At 41.9% G+C, this 14,653-nt stretch overlaps 1 protein-coding gene across 2 annotated transcripts in view; it reads right to left on the bottom strand.

Moving 5' to 3' along the window:
• Nucleotides 1-1,216: 1,216 nt before the first annotated feature.
• LOC127046418 (succinate--CoA ligase [ADP/GDP-forming] subunit alpha, mitochondrial) overlaps nt 1,217-14,653 on the bottom strand; it is a 28,322-nt gene continuing 14,885 nt past the window's right edge. For both annotated transcript variants that reach the window (XM_050943422.1, XM_050943423.1), the window contains 7 exons: nt 13,557-13,673; nt 12,707-12,919; nt 12,517-12,574; nt 7,840-7,923; nt 5,758-5,909; nt 4,968-5,156; nt 1,217-2,231 (listed from right to left, as the gene is read on the bottom strand). In XM_050943422.1, coding sequence (XP_050799379.1) covers nt 2,205-2,231; nt 4,968-5,156; nt 5,758-5,909; nt 7,840-7,923; nt 12,517-12,574; nt 12,707-12,919; nt 13,557-13,673 — 840 coding nt within the window. In that variant the 3' untranslated portion in view covers nt 1,217-2,204. The remainder of the gene's footprint in view (nt 2,232-4,967; nt 5,157-5,757; nt 5,910-7,839; nt 7,924-12,516; nt 12,575-12,706; nt 12,920-13,556; nt 13,674-14,653) is intronic.

The following is a 14,653-nucleotide window of genomic DNA, read 5'->3' as shown; positions in this document are numbered from 1 at the left end:
AATCATTTTTGCTGCCCTTCTCTGTACTACTTCCACTTTTAATAATATTATTATTATTTTTAAGAAGGAGAGACTAGAACTGCATGTGATATTGAAGGTGTGGTCATTTCATGGATTTATAGAGTGGTATTATGATACTGTCTGTCTTATCTCTCATTCCTAATGGTTACTAATATTCTGTTAGTTTTTGTCTGCCACTGCACCTATCCACAATGACTCAGATCTCTGAGTGGTAACAGCCAATTTAGATCCCATCATTTTATATGGATAGTTGGGATTGTTTATTCCAATGTAAATTACTTTGGATTTATCAATCTTTAAATTCATCTGCCATTTTGCTGCCCAGTCACCCAGTAACTCTTCACAATTTGCTTGAGACTTGATGATTCTGAGTAATTTTGTATTGTCTGTAAACTGTGCCACCTCACTGTTTACTCTTTTCTCCAGATTATTTATGAATATCTTGAACAGCACTGGTCCCAATACAGATCCTTGAAGGACACCGGTATTTTCCTCCCTCCACTGTGAAAACTGACCATTTATTCCTACCCTTTGTTTCATCTTCTAACCAGAGACTGATCCATAAGAGGACCCTCCCTTTCATCCCATGACTGCCTACTTTGCTTAAGAGCCTTGAGAAACCTTGTCAAAGTCTTTCTGAAAGTCTTGTGCAAATGTGCTATTTATCTGACTCATACCACCTTCAACCATCCAATGACAGTCTTAGGACAAGTTACTTTTGTAAACTAAACTGAGATGGATATTGTCTTTGTACCTAATTAACAGCTCACTTTGTAAATACCAGGGTGATATTGGCAGAGTATGTTTCCAGTACTTCAGGACTGAGGTTTCCTAGACCTGACACTGTGCCATTAGAAAACCTGTTCACCACTGACCATGGAGCAGCAAGACAAACTGCAGAGTGTGCTGCTGAAAACCACAACTACAGCTTTAAGTAATAAGGACTTGAGGTTTTTTGGAACAGAATTGTTATGGCATACCATTTTTTCTTCAAGAAATGTTACATAAGAAGCAAATTTTGGTTTCCCTAGCTGATTTTATTTGTTTATAATGAAAGCAATCCTAAATGCAGTCAGTTCTTATTATGACTTGTAATACTCATTTACAGGCACTCAATTTGCTCTAGTCCTATAATAAGATAGGACCTTTGCATGTTGCACTCATGAATCGCTTACAAGAAATATACCACTGCAAGTTCGTTTTCAGAATTTTTGTTTTACTGCAACAAGTCCTAACATTATCCGTATTTCAAAACATTCAAAGCAAAGGATCATCTGTCGAAGGTTAAAAGAAGAAAAGTTAAAGGTAATATAAGCAGAAAGAATTTGATTTCCAAGTTACAGAGTATGAATATGCATTTTCATGGGAAACTATGATTTAAACTCTTATGAACATAAATATAACTCTGAAATATCAATTAAAGCATTTACAGGGCATTGGCTCCACTCTGAACAAGTGTAATCCTTGTCGTTAAAAGGAAGACAAACTCTGAAGCTTTTCCCAGAAATTACACAAAATAACAAGCCCCCCACTAATGTGAGGCTATGCTCTGTATAGTTCAGCAGCTCTGAACAATACATTTGGACGTATATCAACATATCCAGCTGCAAGGATCAGCAGGACACACCCTGTGGATCCAAGAGCAATAATTCAGTGGATGGCATCAACTTTTGCCTAAAGCTCAGATAAACCATTTACTAGTCAGTAATGAGCAAATCAGACTGCTTGGTTTTTAAAATGTGTGTGCTTGCAAAGTGGGTAACTTACCCCACTCAATATATCTGTGTACAAGCTACATTAACTCAGAGTGTAATGAGTATGTAAATCTAAAGCTATAAAAATACTCTCAAATGCTTCCAGTTAGTTTGTGCTGTTTTTTCCCCTCCTCTTAAAAAAAAAAAAAAAAAAAAAAAAAAGAAGCTGTCTTGCAATGAGAAAAATAAAAAAAAAATCACTGAGCTTCAGAAATTCAAAAATCAAATTTTGTGGTAGATTTATTAATTTGCTAGGATGTACAATCAGGTGACCACTTCCGAGCAGGAGACATTGAAATAAAGTTTATGGCTTTAAAGTCAAATTGAAACCAAGTATCAGTCACATTCAGGCAGCTGAAGATTAGTGGATGACAGATATATAGAGGCAAGGTGCTGTCTTGACTGTTCTGTGGCAATGTTCCAGCAGTGTTACAGCAGTTTCTTCTTCTCAAATTCCTTCAGAGACAGACAGAGGAAAAAAAGACATATTACAGTTGTGACAAGAGTTTTCCAAAAAGCTGTCAGTTTCAGTATCCTTTTAAAAACACAAGCAAACTACATCAGAATGAGAGCACTTAGAAGAAATGCTATTCCAAATCACTCTTGTTTGGGTCTGCTTAAAATTTCCCCATATACAGATTCACTCATAACTTCATTTTCACATTGCAACTTGGTTTTGTTGACACGTTCTTAAACAAGATATAGCACATTGAAAATATTGACAGTCTTACATCTTCCTTTTATTATTAAATGCATCTGCCCATGCCATTATTTATATATATAAAAATATCCGCTCCTGCCTTTATCTCAAGTGAAGCTGATTTTTGGAATTAAAGACATGGCAGAATTTTGCTGTCAAATTTTGGAAAAAAATTAACAGATTTCCTAGTCGCCCTCCCCTCTACCTGCTAGCATGATGGACAACATGCCTCAATTTTCAATCAGAGCCTTCAACACCAACAGGGAAATCGTAGTACCAAGTTAAAATTAGGAGATAGTGGATTCCAGAGGAGAGGAGGAGGAGGAAAATATCTCTCCCCATCTCATACCCCAAAAAGAGTCCATGGCAGATGCAGGAGGGGAGGGGAAAACAAAACAAAACAAAACCCCACTGTGAGGAACCTGTAACACTAACTCAGCCTCATCTAAATATGATGTTGTCAAGGCACTCCTGTTGCCCCCCAGCTGTGGTCTAACATTCTTTCAGTGAATTCTTATAACGGTGCTGCATAAGAACAGCAGTTTGCTTTTCAGCTCTTTAAAGAATTGACTAGAAATGGTTAAGAGTAATAATTTATTTTTTCAGTCCACAGGCTGAACGAAACACATCCCAAAACAATTCTGTTTGGAACTAAAACTGAACTCTTCAGCTAAATTTCAAAATAGTCAAAATGAATTGTTTCAACTTTTTGGGGAAAAAAATAAATAAATTTCCAACTCGAAACCCATTTGAATTTGTGAATAGTTTTGCTGACCTGAAAAAATGCATTTTTTGGTGAATTTCCTATTTGCTGAAGACGTTTCACACAGCTTTAGTTAAGACCTCCATTTTAAAATATGCAGAAATACAGCAGAAAAAGTGTACATTTTCTAAATATCTTGCTGCGCAACGTAGGCAGTTATCCCAAAAGAAAAGCAAAGACAGTTAAAATAAATGTTAAGTGACTGTGTCTACTTTGAAAAAATCAGGGCTAGATCCACAAAAAGGCCTTAGGTATCTACCTGCAGCTGTGGGCAGCACAGAGATCCTCAAAACCCATGCTCAGCTGTCACCTAATGCTGGAGACACCTAAAGTCCCTAAGATCTAAACTTCCACCATTCAAGTTCCGAAGGCATCCTACTTTTCTGCCAGTGAGCATGCGCACAGCCACATCGGTCTAGAGCCCGGTTTCATACTTAAGCCCCTGGGGGGCAGGGAGGGGAGAAGAGATCAAAATAGGCATTCCCTCACCTATCTCACCTCCAAGGCCCAAACCAGTAGGTGTGTTCTAAGCATACCTAAAACAGTCGGGGGTGGGGGGAGAAAGGGGTTTGCTCCCCTGTAACTTTCAGCCTTGTGGTTAGAGTACTCATCTGGGAGATCTAAGTTCCGTTGCTCAGTCTGTCCGATGCGGAGAAGGCATTCCAGCTTGGGTCTCCCATCTCTCAGGTGAGTGCCCAAACCACTGGTCAATAGAATCACTCATTCTCTCTGGCTCAATGAATATTTAATTTATACCCAAAGGAACAACTTCAACAGGTGAGAATGAGTCTGCAACACCAGAATACCCCATAGTCCAATGTTTAGGGGAAATTCCTGCCCCCTTCTCAACATTTCCAACTGGCTAGCTTAGGCAGCTCCAATGTTGAGCGTGTTGGCTTTCGAGGATCCCATCTGTAGGCTTCTAACTCTCCCTACGAGAGCCTAGATTCATGTACCTCATACAGAAGTTGAACTCTTTCCTGATTTCTCCCGCAATTCTCTGTACAAGAGAATCTAGGCTCTAACTCAGAGCTGTGGATTCCACCAGATGACAAGATGCTTAGAAGTTCAGTATTGCAATTTGCTGAGTGTTGCAATGCCTAAGACCCTTTGTAGATCTATGCGGGAGAAATCAGGAAAGAGTTCAACTTCTGTATGAGGTACATGATTGTTATGAATTGCGTACATGTGCCCAGGGATATGAATTAGCCGTTTTTCTTTTTTTTAAGTCAAAATTCTTAAAATGACATCAATAGATAGCTGTGGAAAAAGATAAGATAGTCCATGCACTATTACAAAGGTACTTAATATCTGTAATGAAAAAACAAAAAAAGGGGTGTTTTCTGATCAAGAATCAACTTAGGATCAGATGATGTTTAGCTGCTGTTAAAGAAGAAGAGTGGTGTTAGTCTGTTACTGAGACAAATATAATTCTCTGAATTTTGCCACATGGCTTTGATAAAAGGAGAACATGACACATAAAGCTGCTTGCGTGAATAAAAATTCAGCTGCAACTGTTATTTAATGGCTTTTTTTGTTCAGTAGAGCCACTACATACCGAGATGCAGTTTTAAATAGACTTAAATGAGGAAACAGTGTATTATAACTGTTCACTGGGAAGAAGCAAAACTGACACAAAAGCAAAAGGCAGCTTTCAAATGTCTGTTTTTCTGGTTACGCTAGCTAAATGCCATCATTTCAAAGCACTTATGAGAACCATGTAACTAACCTTGTGTATAGTGCTACCCAGCTGAGCAGGAGACATACTGACAACAACGCCAGCATTTTGAAGAGCAGCAATTTTCTCTTTAGCACCACCTTTTCCCCCAGCAATGATTGCCCCAGCATGACCCATTCTTCTGCCAGGAGGAGCAGTCAGACCAGCTATGAATGACACTACAGGCTTGGCATTTGGACCCTGTGGTGAAAGAAGAGACACTGTTAGCATGAAAGAGATGAACCACTTCCAGCCAAGTGCTCAAGAGGGTAGCAGAGGGAAAGGCAAGAACTAGACATCTAGACTCGGGAAACCCCGCAGGCAAGGGACATGAAAGCACTGGCCTAGGATACTTAGAATGGCTTCTCTCAGAAGAAGTGTGCATGTAAACAGCAGTCATAAATATAAAACAGTTCTTCTACAGTGCAGCCATATATGGGTCACAAAACAATTAAAATATAAGCTGGGTTCTTGTAGCCATCTTAGTCCTAAGATATTAGAGAGACAAGGTGTAGGAGGTAACATCTTTTACTAGACCAACTTCAGTTGGTGAGAGAGAAGCTTTGAGCTACCAAAGGCTCTTCTTCTAGCAGACAGCACTGCAGAACTATGTGTCTAAAGTTCTCAAGAGTGTCCTTAAATCCTACATTTAACTGGCTTTAACCGCATTTTCCACACTTTCTAGCAATGGCTTTTTATTAATTGAGAACAAGACAAGTTTTTCTACAGTGGTAAATGCTTAAAACAAGGTGCACATTTAATGGGGTCTTTTGGAATGAGTGGGACATTCTCTTAAACGTACGGAATTATTTTCCTTCAAGAACGCTGCTGCATCTTCTTCAGCATTGCCTCCAATCTCACCAATCAATATTATCCCCTCTGTTTGGGGATCCTTCAGGAAGACATCAAGACAGTCAATAAAATTAGTTCCATTGAATGGATCTCCTCCAATCCCTGAAAGGAATTAAAACACAAACACGAGTAAATGTGAACATGAACCACCAAAACAGACAAATTTAGTTTCAGTCTATTATTATTTGTATTACATTGGCACTTTTCCCCCCAAGATTTGGGCCCCTCTCTGCAAGGTACTGTATACATAGTACTAGACAATCACTGCCTCAAATTCTTATAATCTGAATAGATAAAAAGTGCACAGAGTTGGGGGGGGGTGCAGAGAAATTATTAATCCCATTTTACAGATGGGAAAGGGAGGCATAGGCAGATTAAGTGACTTGCCCAAGGTCATACAAGATGCCAGTGGATTGGGATTGAGAGGATCCCAGCTCTACAAGTCAAAACACCCAACAACCAAACATGTAGTGGCAAGTATTTCAAACACTAGAATAAGGCTGTCTTCGCTGCCAAGAAAGGTATGTTTTATAGTGCGATGGATGACTAATGCCAGTTAATTCACTATCCAGTCCAAGTGGAGACAAGGCACAGGTAATTTTTGCCTCAATGCAGCTAGGCGAGGTGAGCCTTAGGCGGAGGGCATAGTTAACTCACCTAGCAACATAAAATCTACCCTGTAGGATTTTATGGCAAGATAACTGACTTGCATTAACAATCTCACTGTAAAAAAAACCTCTCTTTTTTGGACAGTGAAAACATAGCCTAAAATGAAGAGCTCATCAAGTCTGGAAACCCAATACACATAAGTCAGAGTTTTTTAAAATTTAAGGTCGACATACATCTTTGTGTGCCAGTCTTTGCAAAACAAATAAGAATGTAATGGACCTGACAACTCTCGTTCACCCGTAGTCAGGTTTAAGGAACGTGCTCAGAACTGTCAGTGTGAGGATACCTGCCTTGCCACTGTCTGTGCTGTACAGAGTCCATGGACAAAAGATTTTCAAGCAATCTGACATTTCCAGCCCAAAGAAAACCAGTCTTTACCACCTTTGCTCCCATACTGTACTTCCAAGCCAGAGATGACCAGGATAATCTGCCATTAGCAGGCATGAAGTGTCGTATGTACAAATTTTAAGCACTGAAAGATAGTTTAATCTAAAGGCTAACTAAGTGTATATCTAGATTTGAGCTGTCAGGTGTGATCCCCACACTTTCTCTGCTTAAGCTAGCACCTAAAAATAGCAATGTGGCTGCTGTGGCACCTTGGGCCAGCCACCTCAAGTACAAACCCATCCGAGTCCTGCGTATGTACTCTGGCAATCAGCCCGAGCCGCCATGGACACACTGCTATTTTTAGGCATTAGCTCAAGCAGAACTAATGCGAGTATCGCACCTAGAAGTTCAAAAGTAGACATACCCTAAGGGTTGTATCTTTTAAAAACAAGACTCAAAGCAACTCTGCTCTCTCAAAACAGTTTCTGTGGCTAAGTGCCATATCTTGATTTTTATTCCATGAACATGTGATGTCTTTGGGGCACGGACTGTCCTAGGTTTGTAGAGCACCCACCACAACAGGACCCAATCCTGGATAGGGCCTGAAGGTGTCACTGCATTATAAACAAAATTTACAAATATGCGCTATATTCTCCAATAGTGTAAATGAGTGAAACTTTTTACACCAATAGTAAACTTCTTGGGCCAAATTTTCTAAGATAAGAAGCTATATTTTCTCTGTTGTGCCTTAAAATAAAACTAAAACCACAGAGGTTCCTGCATATTGGCAGTTTTCCATGCAAGATTGCTTTGGCCAGGCTTCTAACATAAGAGTTAGTTAACAGAAAAGGCTTGTTATAGTCTGCTGAATTGCAATTGTTATTGATGAAAAGTGCCTGAGTTAGTTGGTTAAAAAGGTGTAACATTTCTAACCAAAATTAAAAGGCATTCAATAGTTTCTAGAATCTAATGTGTTGTGGTTCTTACACACTGACTGGGCCTGTCTTTAACAGAGGGTTTGGTGGAAGAAACCCACCAATACAGAAGGACTGTCCCAATCCAACTTGCGTCGTCTGATGTACAGCTTCATATGTCAGGGTGCCAGACCTTGACACAATACCTTAAAAGGAAGACGACAAGGTTGTTAGTATTGTATGTAATGAACTGGTTTCTGAATATGCATTAGTACACATGTTCAGGGATATAACTTTAGAAGACCATAGGGAATATTCAATACTTCCCAGATATACTTGCATACATGTGAAGATTCATACTATATAGTATTTAAGATTAGATTTGCCCTCCCCCTTGCTTTCTGATCGGCTTTCCTGCCACTTAGTTGTGAGTTATCTAAAGTTGTCCAGCAAGCCAGAAGCATTGGCCAAACAGCACTCCTCACAGTAGAGCTTTACACACAGAGCCCATTACAAAAGCAAACTGACAGTGGTTCTCAACCTTTTTAGAGTCAGGACCCATATATAAATTTTGATGGCTTGTCATGACCCAGTAAATAAGTTTTAATACAAAAAATCTGGCTTACTAAATATTTCTTTATCTGTATATTCTATATTGTAGGTAACAAAATAAGCAAGTACTAAATAAGTACATTATGTGTACACCATAGTGGCAGTTCCTACAAATCAAGTCCAGCAGGACTGGCTGGGCTTGGCTCCCTGCTCTGGGGATTGCAACCATTGGGGCAGTAGTGTCATTCAAGTTTGGCCCAGGCCCCTTGATGGGGGGACAGCTGGACTAAATTTGTGGACTGGTATTGCACCTTGGTGCATGAGGTTGCAGTGCCAGTCACTCAAATTTCATGTGGCTGGTCCCATCCAGTCATCATGACAGAGGGGCAGCTGGGCCAAACCTGAGCACCACTGCAACCACTGTGGGGAGTCAAGCTAAGCCCAGTCAGTCTCTCAGGACTGAAGCCACAGGAGCAGCTGCTTTGAGGTGAGCGTGGGGTGGGCTGCAGCCTCCCCAACTTCAAGACTTAACCTCCCCAGGTTTCCTGCACTACCCTCTGGTCATGACCCAAAACTGGGTTGTCAAAAACGTGTCTGTGGTGGGGCACAGTGACCGAGGCTGAGTGGTTGCTCTCAGGCAACCACAAGCGAGTGGACTGGCAACCCTGTTTGCTGAGGTGCCTATCACTGCATCTTGATGGGGAGCAGTCTGCTCAGGATTAGTCCCTTCTGCGGGTCCTCTAAGACTGGCGGCATTTGGTGGATCAGAAATGGCGTTCCGGCAATCCACGCCTCACGCTGTTTGACCAGTACTGGGAACTGGAGCAGGTCAGCTGCTAGGAAGACTTTCCTCCCAACACAGGGGATCCGTGTCACGGTGACACATACTGGCAAGCTGACGATGGGTGACTCCACTCCTGGGATTGACTGTCTTGGGCCCGCAACCAGTGCCGAGCCATGGGTGAAGCGCTGGGCTGGTCTCGGTGCTGTTGATGCCAGGAAGGGCGCACCTCTACAGGCCTTTTCCAGGTCACTGGTGAGGTGTGTCTCAAGCCCTGTGGGCAGTGCCCTGAGGCCACGGAATGGCCAAGGCTTTGCCGAGCCTGCCTCTCTGCCTTTGAGGCCTGGTGGCTCCATGCAGGCGAGTTCTGGCGGGATGTCCCCTGCAATAGGGAGTGGTGCCACTGAGACAGGGACCTATGAAGGACTCAAGACGGGTTTAGCCTTAGACAGGGGTACCACAGTAGCTGGAGTGGGCAGCACCGGTAGCGCCAGGATATCCTGCACTGCCTGCAGGGCCTCGGATGTTGATGGGACCTCTAACTGAGGAAGGCCCGTGTCACTGTCTGGTGTGGCAGACATGGTCGGGGTGGGCTAGATCAATCGAACAGAGCTGAGCCCGACTCCCAGCTAGAGGTGCCGAGCTACCCTCCTCTCCCTTGTGGGATGTAGATCTTCCTCTCCTGGTCTTTTGCCACTTGGCCACTGCCAGGGAAGGCGATTGGTGATGGTCCATCAACAGCACCCATGGGGTGCTCTGCCCTGACGCTGCAGCACTCGGGGCAGAGTCAGACCTCAACTGCTCCAGTGCTGGATTGGAGCCACTCCGTAAGGAGCACTGACATGGATGTCTCCACTCCTTCTTGGTCTGAGGCTTGATGGACTTGCAGTCATGGCACTTGTTGCTTATATGTGACTCGCCCACACACCTTACACAACTGCTGTGTGGATCGCTGATGGGCATAGGTTTTTTGCAGCGATCGCACGGATTAAAGCATGACATGTCCCTAGGCCAAGTCCCGTTTAGGACTAACCAAGTCAAACACAAACACTAAGGGATAACTTAGCTACGTACGACTATTTGACAAGAAAAAGTTTGTAACACTGAACAAAGCGAAAAGGCTAGCTGAAGCAGCTGACGCTCCAGCACCATCACTGCTGGCAATAAGGAACTGAGGGTGGGTGGAGCCAGTGGCGCCCCTTATACCACGCTATGTGCATGCCACTCCTGAGGGTGGTGGAGCCAGTCCTCTAGGGATACCACTGAAGGAAAAACTTCTGGCACCAGTGCATGGGGCAAGCACACACACCTAATATGAGCAAACACTTGAAGAAAAATTGTTCTCTGAACCTCTGAGAACAGGACAAGAAGCAACGGGCTTAAATTGCAGCAAGGACAGTTTAGGTTGGACATTAGGAAAAACTTCAAAACTGTCAGGGTGGTTAAGTACTGGAATAAGTTGCCTAGGGAGGTTGTGGAATCTGCAACATTGGAGATTTAAGAGCAGATTAGACAAATACCTGTCAGGAATGGTCTAGATCAGTGGTAGCAACCTAGGGCACGGGTGCCGAAGACAGCATGCGAGCTGATTTTCAGTGGCACTCACGCTGGCCACTGGTCCTGGGGGGCTCTGCATTTTAATTTAGTTTTAAATGAAGCTTCTTAAACATTTTAAAAACCTTATTTACTTCACATACAACAATAGTTCAGTTATATATTATCAACTTATTGAAAGAGACCTTCTAAAAATGTTAAAATGTATTACTGGCACGTGAAACCTTAAATTAGAGTGAATAAATGAAGATTCGGCAAACCACTTACAAAAGGTTGCCGACCCTTGGTCTAGATACTTAGTCCTGCCGTAAGTGCAGATCTGGCCTAAATCTTCCCAGGTCCCTTCCAGTCCTATGATTCTGTCTACTAATTTAAATTTAATTCTTTCAAGCCTAACTGTGAACCTCTTCACCATCTGACACTCAGTCGGAGAGAATAAGGTAATTTTTTTTTTTTTTTAACTGAGATCAAATATCCTTTAAACAGCTGGACATTAAACAGCAGAAAACGGGCTTTTTTGTTGTAGTTTATATTTCTTTAGAGTATTAATATATTACTATGAAGGGTCCAAAAATCCTTCAGAAATGTCAGGGGGAGGGGAGGCAGGAGGAGGGGGAGGGGAGAAAGAGGACGAAAGAGACCCAAGGAGCACATAGTACAAAAAGAGTGAGTCGGGGAGAGGGGTGCAAAGTGCCATAAAGCTCACATTTGCACTCACAGGAGTCTTAGAACACTGCTGGCCGTGCTTCCATTGCGGGGTGGACAATACAGATGCGAGAAGATTAAGTACTTCATGGGCCTTGCCCTGGATTCTCTCTCTTTCAAACATTTTATGAGTATCTGACCTCTCTTGCAGACATTTAGAAGAGGTTTGATTCAGAAGGGAATGCAAGACAACTTGAGATGATACCATCAAACCAATGCTTTATGACTATTAAAAGAATGTAGCTACAAAGGGCATACCTGCACTCGTCTTTGATTTTTCAGTTTCAGGTTTACGGCTACTTTTGAAATCAGATATGTGAACCGAATGCTAATACTTACTACCGCATCCAGCTTCTGCTTTCACCTTCGAATTTGCACTGCAGCGACACTAAACGCAAGAGTTTTGAAGCATAGCTAGCACACTCCTCTCCTTCTGGTTTTGACTCAGCATGTCCCAACTGGCAGTTAAGAAGCATGATCTTGCATGTAAAAATCTTGTGAAGAGTGACACCAGATGGTGCACAATTCTGAAGTCAAACCAAGTGTATCCTGTCTAAAGTAGAAGCCCAAAAGCTCTATGTATAATAGTGCCTAATTTACATGGCATATCGTACATTGTCGCTTTAACAAAAAAAAGTTTCTAGTGTTTTAAGAAGAGGAGTAGGAATCAAGACTCCAGACATCCATTCCTGGTTGTGTCATTGACCCAATGTGTGATGCTGGGCATGTCGCAGCCTGATATGGTCTGTCCTCCCTGCCCGCTATCTGAAATATGTACCCTATTTATCAAATATTCATCACCATGGAATATAGGTGCAGACAAATCAACATTAAATGAGAAGCCTATTTTCCTCCCTCTTATAAATTCCCTTCCCTCTTAAAACCCTCGGAGTGCCGAGAAGACAAGTGTCTAGGAATTTGATTCTTCAAAATCCTCAGATAATGTTTTTAGAGCTCCTTTTAAGAAAAAGCGGCTCACATTGCCTCAAGAATCCTTTCTAACCCCTTGCTTGCATTACTTCTGCACAAGCAATGTCTGTGGCAAAATAAGGAGCTTCAATCTCCAGAACTGTTAATCTGGCTCTACTGACCATCGCTAAATTCACTAACAACTTGTTACACTGTATATCTATTGCTTAGTTATACGTCATGACATGAAATGATACAACATCATATTTCAGCTTCAGCATGAATACGCAAGACTTACCAATTCTTCCTTTCTTGTGAATGTGGCCTGGCATGATACCAATTTTGCATTCTCCAGGCTAAAAGAGTAGAAATAACATACTTTTCAAAAATATTTTCATCGTGTTTTGTTTTGTTTTTTTTTGAATTCACTAAAGATGGATTAGTCTCCAAAACATGAAAAGAAATGTTTGTTTCAAACAAACACTTACATTGATGACTCCAGGACAATTTGGGCCCACTAATCGAGTCTTATCCTGACGGATCAGTCTATGTTTAACCCGAACCATATCCTGCTGTGGAATACCTTCGGTAATGCACACAACTAAGGGGATTTCTGCATCAACAGCTTCGTTAATTGCAGCAGCAGCAAATGGAGGAGGCACATATACAACAGAGGCAGTGGCACCTGTTTGTTCTTTAGCCTAAACATACATTAACAAAAAGCATATGAAACATTCAGTAAACCTTAAGAGTACATTGGGCAACTAACTCTTTAAAGGTCTCTATTTAAATATTTATGACAAAAAATAAATCAGAAGTTTACAAGTCTATGGTCACAGCAATTCTGTGCATAGCTATTTCATTCAGATTAACAGGAGATATAAATGGAATAGCTGCAGAACCAATTCCTAAAATAGGTTCATCTTCCAAGGAGTTTACACCACATACAGTAAAGTGTTCTCTTCATTCCATTTATTCATTCAGTTTTTATGATCTGTTTATCAAGAGCTTAAGTCATAAAGGCTATCTAACGGTCTTCAAATGACATCTAGGCCTTTATTTTATTGCTATGCACAAATGAAAAAGTGACTTTTAAAATGGAAACTGAACTCCAACTTGATTAATTGGTTGTGCCCACTATTATACAGACACTGACCACAGACCATCATGGTTTTATTTCTCACATATTTTAAAACCAGAAATGTAACCATGTCTCCACTCTCAGATTCTGTCCCTCTTTAACTCTGGATGCTAGGCAAGTTCTAGTGTGTTCAGCTTTGACAACCTTCTCATCCCCATCTTTACTGTCTAGTAGTCCATCCACTACTATACGGTTACCTCTTTTACGGAGTTAAAGACTGGCAGGCCCAGATGAGTTTTGCCCCCCTTTCCTGGGGAAACTCCACCTACTAGTTTGGTGCCATATTCCAATGCCTGTTGGCTATGAAAGGTGCCCTATAAAAGATACACAGGAAACTTCAGAAGATGCAAGCCAGAAAGAACACTTTTATACCCCTTCAAATAAAACATTTAAAACCTGAAGGCACCTTATGGAACTGTAATTAAGATCAAATATTTGCCAACTAGAGAAAGTAAATTAGAAGCATATGTCAAACTCAGAGTAAAATATAAACTACAAGTTTTATGTATGCTATCTAAAAGGCTTATTTCAATGTATGTGAAATTGCAGCATGTTTGTCAAACATTCTAAAGAAGTGTAATATTCTAAAATAAAATACTGTTTAAAAAAGGAAACCCAACTATTCACTATTAAAACTGTTTGTAGTCTTAACATGTTCCCATGTTTACATAATCTATGTAGAATCAAAGCAACTTTATGGTTGTAAACTGAGAAGAAGAAAAGAAAAGATTTGGAATGGGATTTCGAAGAGAGGGAGTGATCTCAATCTTGAAGGAAAATAAAGAGGTGCAAGGTTTCTAGATAAAGGAGGCAGCACAAGTGAATAAATGAGGACAGAGGAGCATGTCCACATCAGGTGTGGGCACGGAAGTTTAGCTCAGCAGGATCCAAGTGTAGAGGGGTTTAGTGGGGGGGGATCCAAGTGTGGCGTAAGAGGAGTCTCTGTGGGGCAATCTGGGTGCAAGTGGCTCAGTAGGGGATCTGGATGCACAGGGGCTCATCGAGGAGGGGATGGGGATGTTTCCAGATGTGAGGGGGTACAGAGGAAGGTGGCGGAGGCTCAGCAAGAGCAGTGTGTGTGAGGGGATGGGGCTTGGCAGGGGGAATCTGGGTGCTAGGGGAGCAGAGCTTGCTGGGGTGGGGGTCCAGGTGCACCTGGTTGGGGTTCCATGGGGTAGGGGTCCGGAGCGCTTGTCAGGGGGGTCCAAGTGCAGGGGGGTGGAGCTTGTTGAGGTGGGGATTTGATAGACCTGCTTACGGGGAGGGGAAGGGAGCCCCAGCTGCTGCCGCCAAG

This window comes from Gopherus flavomarginatus, chromosome 3, assembly GCF_025201925.1.
Source record: "Gopherus flavomarginatus isolate rGopFla2 chromosome 3, rGopFla2.mat.asm, whole genome shotgun sequence".
Classification (NCBI taxonomy): domain Eukaryota; kingdom Metazoa; phylum Chordata; order Testudines; family Testudinidae; genus Gopherus; species Gopherus flavomarginatus.
This window is presented reverse-complemented; position numbering and strand designations above follow the sequence as displayed.